Raw genomic sequence first — 13391 nt, 5'->3', positions numbered from 1 at the left:
TTCCATACCATTTCATCCCTAATGTGGTTAGGGCACTCTTTTAAATTTGGATATGCCTAATTCTCTAAAAAATGCTAATTGTGCTGCAGAGCTGAAGTGGTTAAATATTTTAAATAGGAATGTTTCTGTCTTGCATTTAACAATAAATAAATGTTTTAAAACGTGTCTCTCTGTCAGTTACTGCTTTTTATGCAGTAAAATCAGGATAAATTATGTTTGTAATACCACATATCGCGTTGAGCCAAATTTCTGAACTGCGTCAACCCTATAGTCAATCACACATCAGAGCCACACATCACTAACATGATGACATGAGAAGTACCTGAGCGATTGGTCCAATGTCTGGTCTGTAAACTCAAAGAATGTGAGGTACTCTTCTGCAACCATCTTACTGAAGTCATTACTGTAAATGCAAACACAAGAAATATACTACATTATTAAAGAGATATTCTCTAAGATATTCACATTAGCAGCAGTTCAACTGGACATGACCTCCATTCTGTGAAATCTGACAATCAAATTTGTGCATTATAACAGCACATCAAATCTTTTTATACTCACTGACTGTACGAGTGAAATATCAGTGACAGGGATTGAATAAAGTGAAATTCAGAGTGTTTCACTAGTTTATGATGAACAACCCTGAACAGACACTAATATACCCTGACACGACTCTATAATGGAGAGGGTTGCACAAGAGAAAACATAGCACTATAAAGAAAATTACATACATTGCCAGACAGACATTTTGCAGTGGTGATGCTATATGCTTGAGATTTGACATTCAGGGCTCCCACACCATTTGACCAATGAATTTTAATATAGAGGCAATTATTAAGCATTGGTATTCATATATTCGAACATGATACTTCAATGGGGGAGGGACACACACACACACACACACACAGATAGAATTGAATGAGAGAGAGAATTGAGGAAACTGTAAAGCTTGGACTGCAGTTGGCGTGTAGTTCGTATACCTACTATTGTATTCATTCTCCATTTATTTCTCTACTAAAACACTTTACCTTCTCTACTAAAACACTTTACCTTTAATTTACTTTCCAGTGCAAATTGTTGCAATTATACTGCCTTTGACTTGCTCCTTTCATCTGACCAAAGCCACATCTCCTTTCTACTGATATTAGACGTTAGTGCTGCCTTTGACACTAAAGACAATGACATTCTCCTGGATAGGCTTGAGAATTATGTTGATATGGCCTCACTTTATATTAGGCGTTTTAAGTACTATATACTTATGCTTTCTCTTGTACAAATTGTAGGTGTACTTGTGTTCATGTTGCATTTCAAAGCAGTTTTGCTGCCATTTAGTTGGAACATGGTTAGGCTAGCAGAGAGATAATGGGTTCAATTCCTAGTAAACGCATGATAAAAATGCGCTTTGTGCTTTGGATAAAAATGTGCAATTTAAATATATGATGTGTTACACAGAGGAAAAAGGTAATACAGCTTCTTAACAACATGAGGCAATTAGTAAATGACGACAATTTTTGTATAACCAAAAATTATTTACTATGACTTTTATTTACTATGAATTTTCAAAAGCGGCACAAATACAGGACTGCTAGAAAATAGATTTGATTAGTTTATCTAGAATTTTGATTGTAAATCATATTATCGGCTCATGATCATTTAGCAGAGGCAGCTGTTTTTTGCTGTATTAAAAGACAGGATCTCATGCTATTTGTCAATGGCTGCTTGAAAAGACTTGTGTGAAGATCTGCGTGATGAGCTGCAGACAGTGATGATCTTTAGACAGAAGGATAGTAAATAGTAAATGGACTGCATATAGTGCTTTCAACAGACCCATGGCCATCCAAAGCCATTTTACATCTTGCCTCACATACACCGACGGCGGTGTCAGCCATGCAAGGCACCATCGAGCTCATCGGGAGCAGCTGGGGTTAGGTGTCTATGGACACCTCGGGTGGAACCGGGGATCGAACCACCAACCTTTCCAGTTTGTAGACAACCTACATGAACCACTCAACTGACCCGCAGGAGAGTGAGACAGGATGACCACAAACTGTGAACAGTGATGGTCTTCAGACAGCAGGAGAGTGAGACAGGATAAGCACAAGCTCCAGAGAGTGATGGTCTCCAGAAAGCAGGAGAGTGAGACAGAGCACATGCTTTGGACAGTGATGGTCTTCAGACAGCAGGAGAGTGAGACAGGATGAGCACATGCTGTGTACAGTGATAAGTGATGGTCTTCAGGCAACAGAAGAGTGAGACAGGATGAGCACATGCTGTGGACAGTGATGGTCTTCTGACAACAGTAGAATGAGACAGGATGAGCACATGCTGTGGACAGTGATGGTCTTCAGACAGAAAGAGAGTGAGACAGGATGAGTGCAGGACTGTGGACAATGGTGGTCTTTTGACAATAGGAGAGTGAGACAGGATAAGCACATGCTGTGGACAGTGATGATCTTCAGACAGCAGGAGAGTGAGACAGGATGAGTGCAGGGCTGTGGACAGTAATGGTCTTCAGACAACAGGAGAGGGAGACAGGATGAGCACATGCTGTGTACAGTGATGGTCTTTCGACAGTAGGAGAGTGAGACAGGAGGAGCACATGCTGTGGACAGTGATGGTCTTTTGACAATAGGAGAGTGAGACAGGATGAGCACATGCTGTGGACTGTGATGAGTGATGGTCTTCAGACAACAGGAGAGTGAGACAGGATGAGCACATGCTGTGGACAATGATGAGTGATGGTCTTCAGACAACAGGAGAGTGAGACAGGATGAGCACATGCTGTGGACAGTGATGGTTTTTGACAGCAGGAGAGTGAGACAGGATGAGCACATGCTGTGAACAGTGATGATCTTCAGACAGAAGGAGAGTGAGACAGGATGAGCACATGCTGTGGACAGTGATGATCTTCAGACAGCAGGAGAGTGAGACAGGATGAGTGCAGGGCTGTGGACAGTGATGGTCTTCAGACAACAGGAGAGGGAGACAGGATGAGCACATGCTGTGGACAGTGATGATCTTCAGACAGCAGGAGAGTGAGACAGGATGAGTGCAGGGCTGTGGACAGTGACGGTCTTCAGACAGAAAGAGAGTGAGACAGGATGAGCACATGCTGTGTACAGTGATGGTCTTCAGACAGTAGGAGAGTGAGACAGGATGAGCACATGCTGTGGACAGTGATGGTCTTTTGACAATAGGAGAGTGAGACAGGATGAGCACATGCTGTGGACAATGATGAGTGATGGTCTTCAGACAACAGGAGAGTGAGACAGGATGAGCACATGCTGTGGACAGTGATGGTTTTTGACAGCAGGAGAGTGAGACAGGATGAGCACATGCTGTGAACAGTGATGATCTTCAGACAGAAGGAGAGTGAGACAGGATGAGCACATGCTGTGGACAGTGATGATCTTCAGACAGCAGGAGAGTGAGACAGGATGAGTGCAGGGCTGTGGACAGTAATGGTCTTCAGACAACAGGAGAGGGAGACAGGATGAGCACATGCTGTGGACAGTGATGGTCTTTTGACAATAGGAGAGTGAGACAGGATGAGCACATGCTGTGGACAATGATGAGTGATGGTCTTGAGACAACAGGAGAGTGAGACAGGATGAGCACATGCTGTGGACAGTGATGGTTTTTGACAGCAGGAGAGTGAGACAGGATGAGCACATGCTGTGAACAGTGATGATCTTCAGACAGAAGGAGAGTGAGACAGGATGAGCACATGCTGTGGACAGTGATGATCTTCAGACAGCAGGAGAGTGAGACAGGATGAGTGCAGGGCTGTGGACAGTAATGGTCTTCAGACAACAGGAGAGGGAGACAGGATGAGCACATGCTGTGTACAGTGATGGTCTTTCGACAGTAGGAGAGTGAGACAGGAGGAGCACATGCTGTGGACAGTGATGGTCTTTTGACAATAGGAGAGTGAGACAGGATGAGCACATGCTGTGGACAGTGATGAGTGATGGTCTTCAGACAACAGGAGAGTGAGACAGGATGAGCACATGCTGTGGACAGTGATGGTTTTTGACAGCAGGAGAGTGAGACAGGATGAGCACATGCTGTGAACAGTGATGATCTTCAGACAGAAGGAGAGTGAGACAGGATGAGCACATGCTGTGGACAGTGATGATCTTCAGACAGCAGGAGAGTGAGACAGGATGAGTGCAGGGCTGTGGACAGTGATGGTCTTCAGACAACAGGAGAGGGAGACAGGATGAGCACATGCTGTGGACAGTGATGATCTTCAGACAGCAGGAGAGTGAGACAGGATGAGTGCAGGGCTGTGGACAGTGACGGTCTTCAGACAGAAAGAGAGTGAGACAGGATGAGCACATGCTGTGTACAGTGATGGTCTTCAGACAGTAGGAGAGTGAGACAGGATGAGCACATGCTGTGGACAGTGTTGGTCTTTTGACAATAGGAGAGTGAGACAGGATGAGCACATGCTGTGGACAATGATGAGTGATGGTCTTCAGACAACAGGAGAGTGAGACAGGATGAGCACATGCTGTGGACAGTGATGGTTTTTGACAGCAGGAGAGTGAGACAGGATGAGCACATGCTGTGAACAGTGATGATCTTCAGACAGAAGGAGAGTGAGACAGGATGAGCACATGCTGTGGACAGTGATGATCTTCAGACAGCAGGAGAGTGAGACAGGATGAGTGCAGGGCTGTGGACAGTAATGGTCTTCAGACAACAGGAGAGGGAGACAGGATGAGCACATGCTGTGGACAGTGATGGTCTTTTGACAGCAGGAGAGTAAGACAGGATGAGCACATGCTGTGGACAGTGATGGTCTTTTGACAACAGGAGAGTGAGACAGGATGAGCACATGCTGTGGACAGTGATGGTCTTTTGACAGCAGGAGAGTGAGACAGGATGAGCACATGCTGTGGACAGTGATGGTCTTTTGACAGCAGGAGAGTAAGACAGGATGAGCACATGCTGTGGACAGTGATGATCTTCAGACAGCAGGAGAGTGAGACAGGATGAGTGCAGGGCTGTGGACAGTGATGGTCTTCAGACAACAGGAGAGGGAGACGGGATGATCACATGATGTGGACAGTGATGGTCTTTTGACAGCAGGAGAGTAAGACAGGATGAGCACGTGCTGTGGACAGTGATGGTCTTTTGACAACAGGAGAGTGAGACAGGATGAGCACATGCTGTGGACAGTGATGATCTTCAGACAGAAGGAGAGTGAGACAGGATGAGCCCATGCTGTGGACAGTGATGGTCTTTTGACAGCAGGAGAGTGAGACAGGATGAGCACATGCTGTGGACAGTGATGGTCTTTTGACAGCAGGAGAGTGAGACAGGATGAGCACATGCTGTGGACAGTGATGGTCTTTTGGCAACGGGAGAGTGAGACAGGATGAGCACATGCTGTGGACAGGGATGGTCTTTTGACAACAGGAGAGTGAGACAGGATGAGCACATGCTGTGGGACAGTGATGAGTGATGGTCTTCAGAGAACAGGAGAGTGAGACAGGATGAGCACATGCTGTGGACAGTGATGGTCTTTTGACAGCAGGAGAGTGAGACAGTATGAGCACATGCTGTGGACAGTGATGATCTTCAGACGGAAGGAGAGTGAGACAGGATGAGCACATGCTGTGGACAGTGATGGTCTTCTGACAGCAGGAGAGTAAGACAGGATGAGTACATGCTGTGGACAGTGATGAGTGATGGTCTTCAGACAACAGGAGAGTGAGACAGGATGAGCACATGCTGTGGACAGTGATGAGTGATGGTCTTCAGACAACAGGAGAGGGAGACAGGATGAGCACATGCTGTGGACAGTGATGGTCTTTTGACAGCAGGAGAGTGAGACAGGATGAGCACATGCTGTGGACAGTGATGATCTTCAGACAGAAAGAGAGTGAGACAGGATGAGCACATGCTGTGGACAGTGATGGTTTTTGACAGCAGGAGAGTGAGACAGGATGAGTGCAGGACTGTGGACAGTGATGGTCTTCTGACAGCAGGAGAGTGTGACAGGATGAGTGCAGGACTGTGGACAGTGATGGTCTTCTAACAGCAGGAGAGTGAGACAGGATGAGTGCAGGGCTGTGGACAGTGATGGTCTTCTGACAGCAGGAGAGTTAGACAGGATGAGTGCAGGGCTGTGGACAGTGATGGTCTTCTGACAGCAGGAGAGTGAGACAGGATGAGTGCAGGGCTGTGGACAGTGATGGTCTTCTGACAGCAGGAGAGTGAGACAGGATGAGTGCAGGGCTGTGGACAGTGATGGTCTTTTGACAGCAGGAGAGTGAGACAGGATGAGTGCAGGGCTGTGGAGGCGGTGCTAGAGAGCACACTGGAGTAATGATGCTCTCCTCTGGAGTACTGTGTCTGGCACTGAGAGTGCTTATGAATATGGATGAAGCCTGTATGTTCAAATCTTTATTTTTGTGTGTGAGAATATGAGGGATGAACTTGGCTAAGGGGCTAAGGGCTAAAGGGCTAAGGGCAGTTCTTCAAGAGGACTGAGGGTGTTTAAGTGCTCTAGTGCAGTCACTGACCTAATGTCACACACAGATCTAAAAGAGGCAAATAAACATATCTGAGAAAACAATGAGCTCAGTTCACCATAGTAAACTAGACGATAATTTAAATCGAGTTGTTTTGGGTGCTTTTATACAGGATGCTATTTTGATAAAGTCCATTATAAACCTACTTGTAGTTACAAGATCTTTGGTATGAAAACATAAATATGGTGTCAAATTTGTTTTGAGGGCGTGGACAAGTGGGAATAGGTTTTCCCCATCTACAACTGGACTCACCTCTGCCATTCATTTATAAAGCTCTTTTCAAAGCAACTTTAAAGAGTAATACTGCAGTAACAAGGAATTAAATTAAATTTAAAGTATCATTATAAAAATTATGCATTAATGGGTTTATCTGTAAACACCAAGTCAGCAGCTAGAAAGTCAAAATCTTGACTGTGCCAAGCAACGTAAAACTACAGGGGCCTGAATTGGAAATTGTATGTACAAAATGTTATTGAAATTTTCATGCACCACTTTCACACAAACGTCGGAATATTTTTTTTTAAATCTTGCACAAATATGTACACTGTGCATACACACTCTTTTAGTGTAAATTGACAACTGGGCCCAACACTGAAACAGACAGAAAGATTGCTGTGTTTGCTACGTTTTTATGTGCAATGACAGAGAGGATTGCCTTTCTCATGGTAATTCCATGTTGAATTGTGCTATAAAAAGCAGAAGTCATGCTTTGAGTGCAAATAATTTTTAATAATAAAAATAATCTTTCTTCAGGTTCAAGTTAGAAGCTAATATTAATCTGGTTTGTGGTTATAACACGTATCCAATCAACATCAAAAAAAGAATAGAGGAAGAAAACCCAAAACTGAATTTATAGCTGAATGGACTCACTTCTTGCCCAGATGTTTGGCGACATCCGAGCGCCGGAAACCCTCCAGGTGGTAAAGCCGCCTGGCCAGACGTCGGGCAGCTTCCTGGTCGCTCCGGCTGCCATTGTGGAGAACATCTGTGTCCTTAAGACATTCCACACCATCCATGTCTGAGTCCCAGTCCGACAGCACGTCCTTCAGCCCTGCATCGCTGCTACACAACACACAACCACAAAAGACAGTTACAATTACACAACAACCGGCTAGTCAGTTATTCAAAGATTTTTTTTCCTTCAAGGGATAAAATTTTTTAGTGGCACTGCTTTAATTTAATTTTAGTGGCAATGCAAAAATAACAAAAACTATGACTTTATTCAGCATTGTCTTCTCTTCCGTGTTCCTCAAAAAAAGATTCAAACGGCCATGAATCGATCAATGATTCGGATCGCCAATGTCACGTGATTTCAGCAGCTTGGATCGTGTGTCAAACTACTGAAATCACTTGACATTGGCGATCCGAATCATTGATCGATTCATTGCTGTTTGAATCTTTTTTTGAGGAACACAGAAGAGAAAACTGATGCTGAATAAAGTCATAATTTTTGTTATTTTTGGACCAAAATGTATTTTCGATGCTTCAAGAGATTCTAATCAACCAACTGATGTCACATATGGACTACTTTGATGATGTTTTTATTCCCTTTCTGGACATGGACAGTAAAGTGTGTATAGACTGCATATGCTCTGGGACTAAAATATAAAATATCTTAAACTGTGTTCCGAAGATGAACAAAGGTCTTACGGGTTTGGAACAACATAAGGGTGAGTCATTAATGACATCAATTTCATTTTGGGTGAACTACCCCTTTAAACAATTCGCTGACCAGCAAAACATCTCAATCGGTTCATCCATTAAACTCTGTGTAGATGACTTTTACTGACTCATATTCATATTTGAATATATCTCTAGACCGCACACTGCCTGCAACATCAGACACATTTCACCAGAGAGAAACAATTGCATAAAGTCCAAATCCACAGGACGACAATACAGAAGGCCAATGTCACCACAGGCCTCTGCCAATAGAGATGAAAGCCAAAACTACACCAGAAAGAACTCGGACAAATGTAACAACCATCACCCGCTGTCCTCCCACATCAATAACATCATCCAAGATCTCAGAGACCAATCTGTTTTATTCTGGTTTCAGAGCCATTAGACACTGAAGGATAATACAGACACTAGCTGTGTCATGAAGAAGGTTATGATAATCCACACAGAACTTCATAGAGATGTGATATAAGACAAATGCTTCTGAACACAGGTGGAGATGAATGGCCATGAAAACTTTATTTAATAGTACTCTTCACTTGGGTTGGTTTCTGAAGATCTTGTTTGTTATTCATTTGCTGTATTAGTACAGTATCAGTTATCCCCAAGTCATCACACACCTCCTGTTTAACAGTGCCATCTGTTGAGTGCCTGAACAAATGACAACAAAAAGACAAAGAGAAGTTCATGATATATTGTATAAAAAAATAAACATTACAAAAAAACTGGGTCAGCTCATTGGCAGGGGAGGCAGTTATGCAACAGATCCTTCTGCTCCTCTACTTTGATCGGACAAGAGCGCTGTCAATTCTTCAAGGTAGAAACAGTGACACAAAAACAAATAGAAATTTCCCTACACTACAATCTGTTTCCCTAGTTTAGAAACATGGCCACAGTACAATACGAAGGGGAAAAAAATAGAGCAAATAACGTTCATCGCTTTATTTTAGGGAAGAATGTTTTTTGTTGTAGTTTTTTTTACAGTTGTCCATGATTTTAGTTTGAAACATTATAAACCTTTGTAGACCAACTGTTTAATATTTAACATTAAAAAAAGAAACATAACTTATACTGCACAAATAATGTACCATACATAATACAGAATTAGACAATAAGATAATTCTAGTTTTTTCATTATTGAAAATACTGGGCATACCAATATAGTAATAGCACATAAAAATAGACAATGACAGGATTTAAATTTACCTTAAAGGGGTACTTCAGCACTGGGAAGATGAATCTGTATTGAAACTGGGTCATCAATGTAGTAGAAATGTGAAATTATTTTTGAATTTGGTGCCTTCTAGACTGAGAAAAGACCAAAAAAAATGTTTTGTCTCATGGGGATGAAAGACTACAATTCCCAGAATGCTTCGCTGCCCTGTGAGGCCATTCCCAAAGCCACCTACTTGATTACAGTGACTGAGTTAGAGCAGACACTACAATTAAAAACTGAACGTGTCTGTTCAATATAACGTTTGAGTCACCGCGCGAGTATCACAGCACTGAGCACTAACTGCAGGAGTCAGATAAATGAGCTGAAGCTGAGGTAATAGCGACTACACTCGCGGCATACATTCACAACGCGAGTTCAGTCTGGCGCATTTCAGTTCATGCCTTTGCAAGCTTAACTTTCATAGAAATTAATTTGAGAAGTTAAAAGACTTACATTGCTCACCATAGCTCCGTTTAAATGAGTGCCTGTAGCTGCGAGCTGCTGGCTGTAGTCTTTAGCCTTTGGCCAAACATTCCTCCTATGATGCAAATATCATCAATTTGCATCAAAGGAGGAATTTTTCCAGAAATAAAATGCATAAATCTCTTGTCTCAGGGGGATATGAGGGGGGAAAGCACAATCATTTGAATATACTCCAGGGTTTCTACTGATACAAAGCCATAAGCTAATCGCTGAAGTAACCCTTTAATGGTATATCCTACAAAACACAATTATATTAGTTTAAGACTGAGACACTTGCACAAGACTTTGGCTATGTTCACACTCTCAGTCCAAATCCTATTATTTGTTCATCCGATTGGAATCTGATCTAAAATTATTGCTGTCCACACTGCGTATTATTGCAACCATTCAGATCCGATTTGTGTGTCCATGCAGATTTTAAGTTTTCCGGGATATCTGCATTGGTTTCTATAGCAATGACGTTGCATTAAACAGCAACAACAACTGCAAAACAGAGGGGTTTGCAATACAGATGTTATCTTATTTACAACATGACATTGTGCAGCCGACATGCACCGCACTACTGCGTTTTGTGAGGCGGAGTGTCTCCATTATATTTTCATTTTCTGCATTTCCAGTTTGTTTCTGTAGCATCATTCAGCGCGTGTCCTATAACAGCGTCTGACCATACACTTAACGTGGCGTGAGAAAGTCACATAATCCGATCAGAGCAGTCTGACTGAAACGGATTTCCAGAAATACGATTTTCAAACAACATGTGTGATCCTGAACCACTTCCTAACACTTGTGACTTGGAAGTCCAAAAGTGTTTAATTGAGCAGATGGCAGAAAACTAAAGCACTTCTGGCTGGATGAAGAAAACACTGCAGCATTTAAAAAAATTTCCAATTACCGTTGTCTCCGAGTATTTAGAGTACATTACTGTCCTTTTCAGGTAATTTGCCTTGCACTCAAAGCTGAAGCAATACACAACAAAACATACACAAACACACAACACCAACATTAAAGAGGATGAAAAATTATTTGAAAAATAGTTTGGTGCTCATTTTTTGCTGCTGATGTGTGAAAGCAGTAAAAGAACGAAAGCTGTTGCTTGTGTAAACAGCAAATGTGATACCTTTACTAATTTGGCAATTTTACAGCAATTTAGCAGGTTTAATGTGTGAAAGTGGCTTATGAAACAGATGTTGCAGCACACTATATCTGTACATCTGTTTGTTTGAACTAGCTGTTCAATTCCACTTTCTGAAGGCAATGTTTTCTTCAATATGCAACAAATGTTTCAGCAACAAAAATTATTCATAATATCATAAGTAAATGTGAAATACAGTCTAAATACTGCCATCAATAACACATTTACATTTATTCCGCCTTCAAGTGTTTCTCAATGAAGTTAACATTGCTTCAAGCTTTTTAATGTATTTTTTTCAAGTAAACAGTCAAAGAAATGCATTTAATGCAGTGTTGCTCTTTCTTTAGTCAATATTGTTGCAAATATTAATGTCATAATTAACAGCAACTGCATATATTACACTGCTATTTTATTGTATTTTTGACAACAACAAAAAAAGACCTAGATCTTTTTCTCCTACCAGTTTACATTCACAAAACCTATTGTGTGTACAGTAACATGAGGTTGTTGCCAATCGCTAATATTTTTTTTTTTTTACGTTTATTGACACTTTTATTCCAAAAAAAATTATAAATATAATATAATAATAGTGGACCCAGGTTCAAGACCCGATCACATTTCTTCTTCTCTTTACGGTCTCACTATGCTTTCTTTTAAAGGTAGACAATTGCAAAGTCTTATTTAAAACTCCTATTTTTGCATTTAAAATGTCTCTCTCTTATTATTATGAACTATTTTGTTTAATGTTGCCAGGTAGTTACGCAAGCTACAATACTTAAAATAGCCACCCAGAAAGGAAACAAGCAGTATTTTTTTCTTAATGTAAAGTTTATTAAACTATGTCTTTGTCAGCCTCATTCTATACATAGATTTTAACAACAGAAGATATAGGAAGTGATATTTTTGATACTAAAAAGCCTATAGAGTAAAATGAGGTCTGTGGGAAACATAACTTGATGACACTTTGATGTTTTGTTCTACAGTGTAAACTGCACCCAATTACACTCCAAACATAGTTATCTAGTTAGGCTACCTATTAGAAACATACCTTCTTTTTTTTAATAAACATAACTGCTTCAAAACTCGTCTTCAGTATAGGTGTGTGTAATTTACTTTGTAGAACAAAACATCAAAGTATCATTAAGTTGTTTACCACAGACCTTATTTTACTCATAAACTGAAAAACCCCATTATAGGCTTCAGGCTAAACTAATATACTGTATGTATCAGGAAATGCAAAACTATAAAACTATAGCAAATCAATACTCTAAAAGTGGAAACTCCTCAAATGCTGCATAAAGAGTAAATATAGAATGGATTCAGATATTGGTGATGTTGTAAATCTAGTGTTTCACCACAGGGAGGCAGTCAAAGAAGCATAATAGATCAGCAAAGCATCTGTTTTCACACTACACCAGCACATCAAAACATGCACAAATGAATGCAGATGTGAAAACAATGACAGATCCTCACATTTCACCAGAGTATTTTACACCCTCAGTATCAGTTTAATCTCTCACATCGCACACAATGCCACAGCAGTGCAACTAGAATTAGAGCACAAGTGCATGATGTGCTTAAAAGTACATTAGCGTGTTTCTATTTACGACTTTTCGAAAATGAACAGCATTTCTCGAAGACATGAGTGCATGTTGTTCTAATATTGATGTCACAGTATGCATCTTCATTACAAAACTACAAATATTGTAGAGCAAAGTTCTGTAAATGATTACTACATTATCATTAAAATCACTAAAACGTAAAAAGAAAAAAGAAAGGACACAAAAAAGCGAAAGGTAAACACCCTGTAAATATAAAATACAAAAGTTTTGTGTGATGGGTAAGTTTAAGAGGTAGAGTGTAAGGTATAGAATACAGTTTGTACATTATAAAAAAAACTTTACATCTATGGAAAGTCCCCACAAAGATAGCAAACAAGACTGCGTGTGTACGTGTGGACATGTTTTTCTATTCTGCTGGGGACTTCAACCTGACTCATGGGAATTCAGGTCACTGTGGGGACCTAAATTGAGGTACCCATGGGTACAAAAGTGCACTGTAAAACATTTTTGGTTGGTTTAATTTAAAAAAGTAAGTAACCTGGTTGCCTTAACATTTTGAGTTTATTAAAAAATAATAATAATAATTGTGTATACAATGAAGAAAAATGGTTAAATAAAAATAAACTCAAAATATTATTGTATCTGCACCACGTAATGTTGTTAAATCATGAAAATAGCATCATTTGGCACGTTTCACTGCATCATCACAACTAAAACACACAATTATACACAATATGCTTACAAAATATTTGAATAATATTTGAATAAAGTTG

The 13391-nt window shown here is 40.8% G+C and overlaps 1 protein-coding gene across 4 annotated transcripts in view; it reads right to left on the bottom strand.

Moving 5' to 3' along the window:
• Positions 1 to 13391, bottom strand: part of psd3l (pleckstrin and Sec7 domain containing 3, like) — a 189029-nt gene that overhangs the window by 119501 nt on the left and 56137 nt on the right. For all 4 annotated transcript variants that reach the window (XM_067432949.1, XM_067432950.1, XM_067432951.1 and 1 more), the window contains 2 exons: positions 7416 to 7607; positions 323 to 403 (listed from right to left, as the gene is read on the bottom strand). In XM_067432949.1, the coding sequence (XP_067289050.1) occupies positions 323 to 403; positions 7416 to 7607 (273 nt within the window). The remainder of the gene's footprint in view (positions 1 to 322; positions 404 to 7415; positions 7608 to 13391) is intronic.

Source organism: Pseudorasbora parva, chromosome 23, assembly GCF_024679245.1.
Source record: "Pseudorasbora parva isolate DD20220531a chromosome 23, ASM2467924v1, whole genome shotgun sequence".
In the NCBI taxonomy this organism is placed as follows: domain Eukaryota; kingdom Metazoa; phylum Chordata; class Actinopteri; order Cypriniformes; family Gobionidae; genus Pseudorasbora; species Pseudorasbora parva.
The sequence above is the reverse complement of the archived record's forward strand: the minus strand, read 5'-3'. Positions and strand labels throughout refer to the sequence as shown.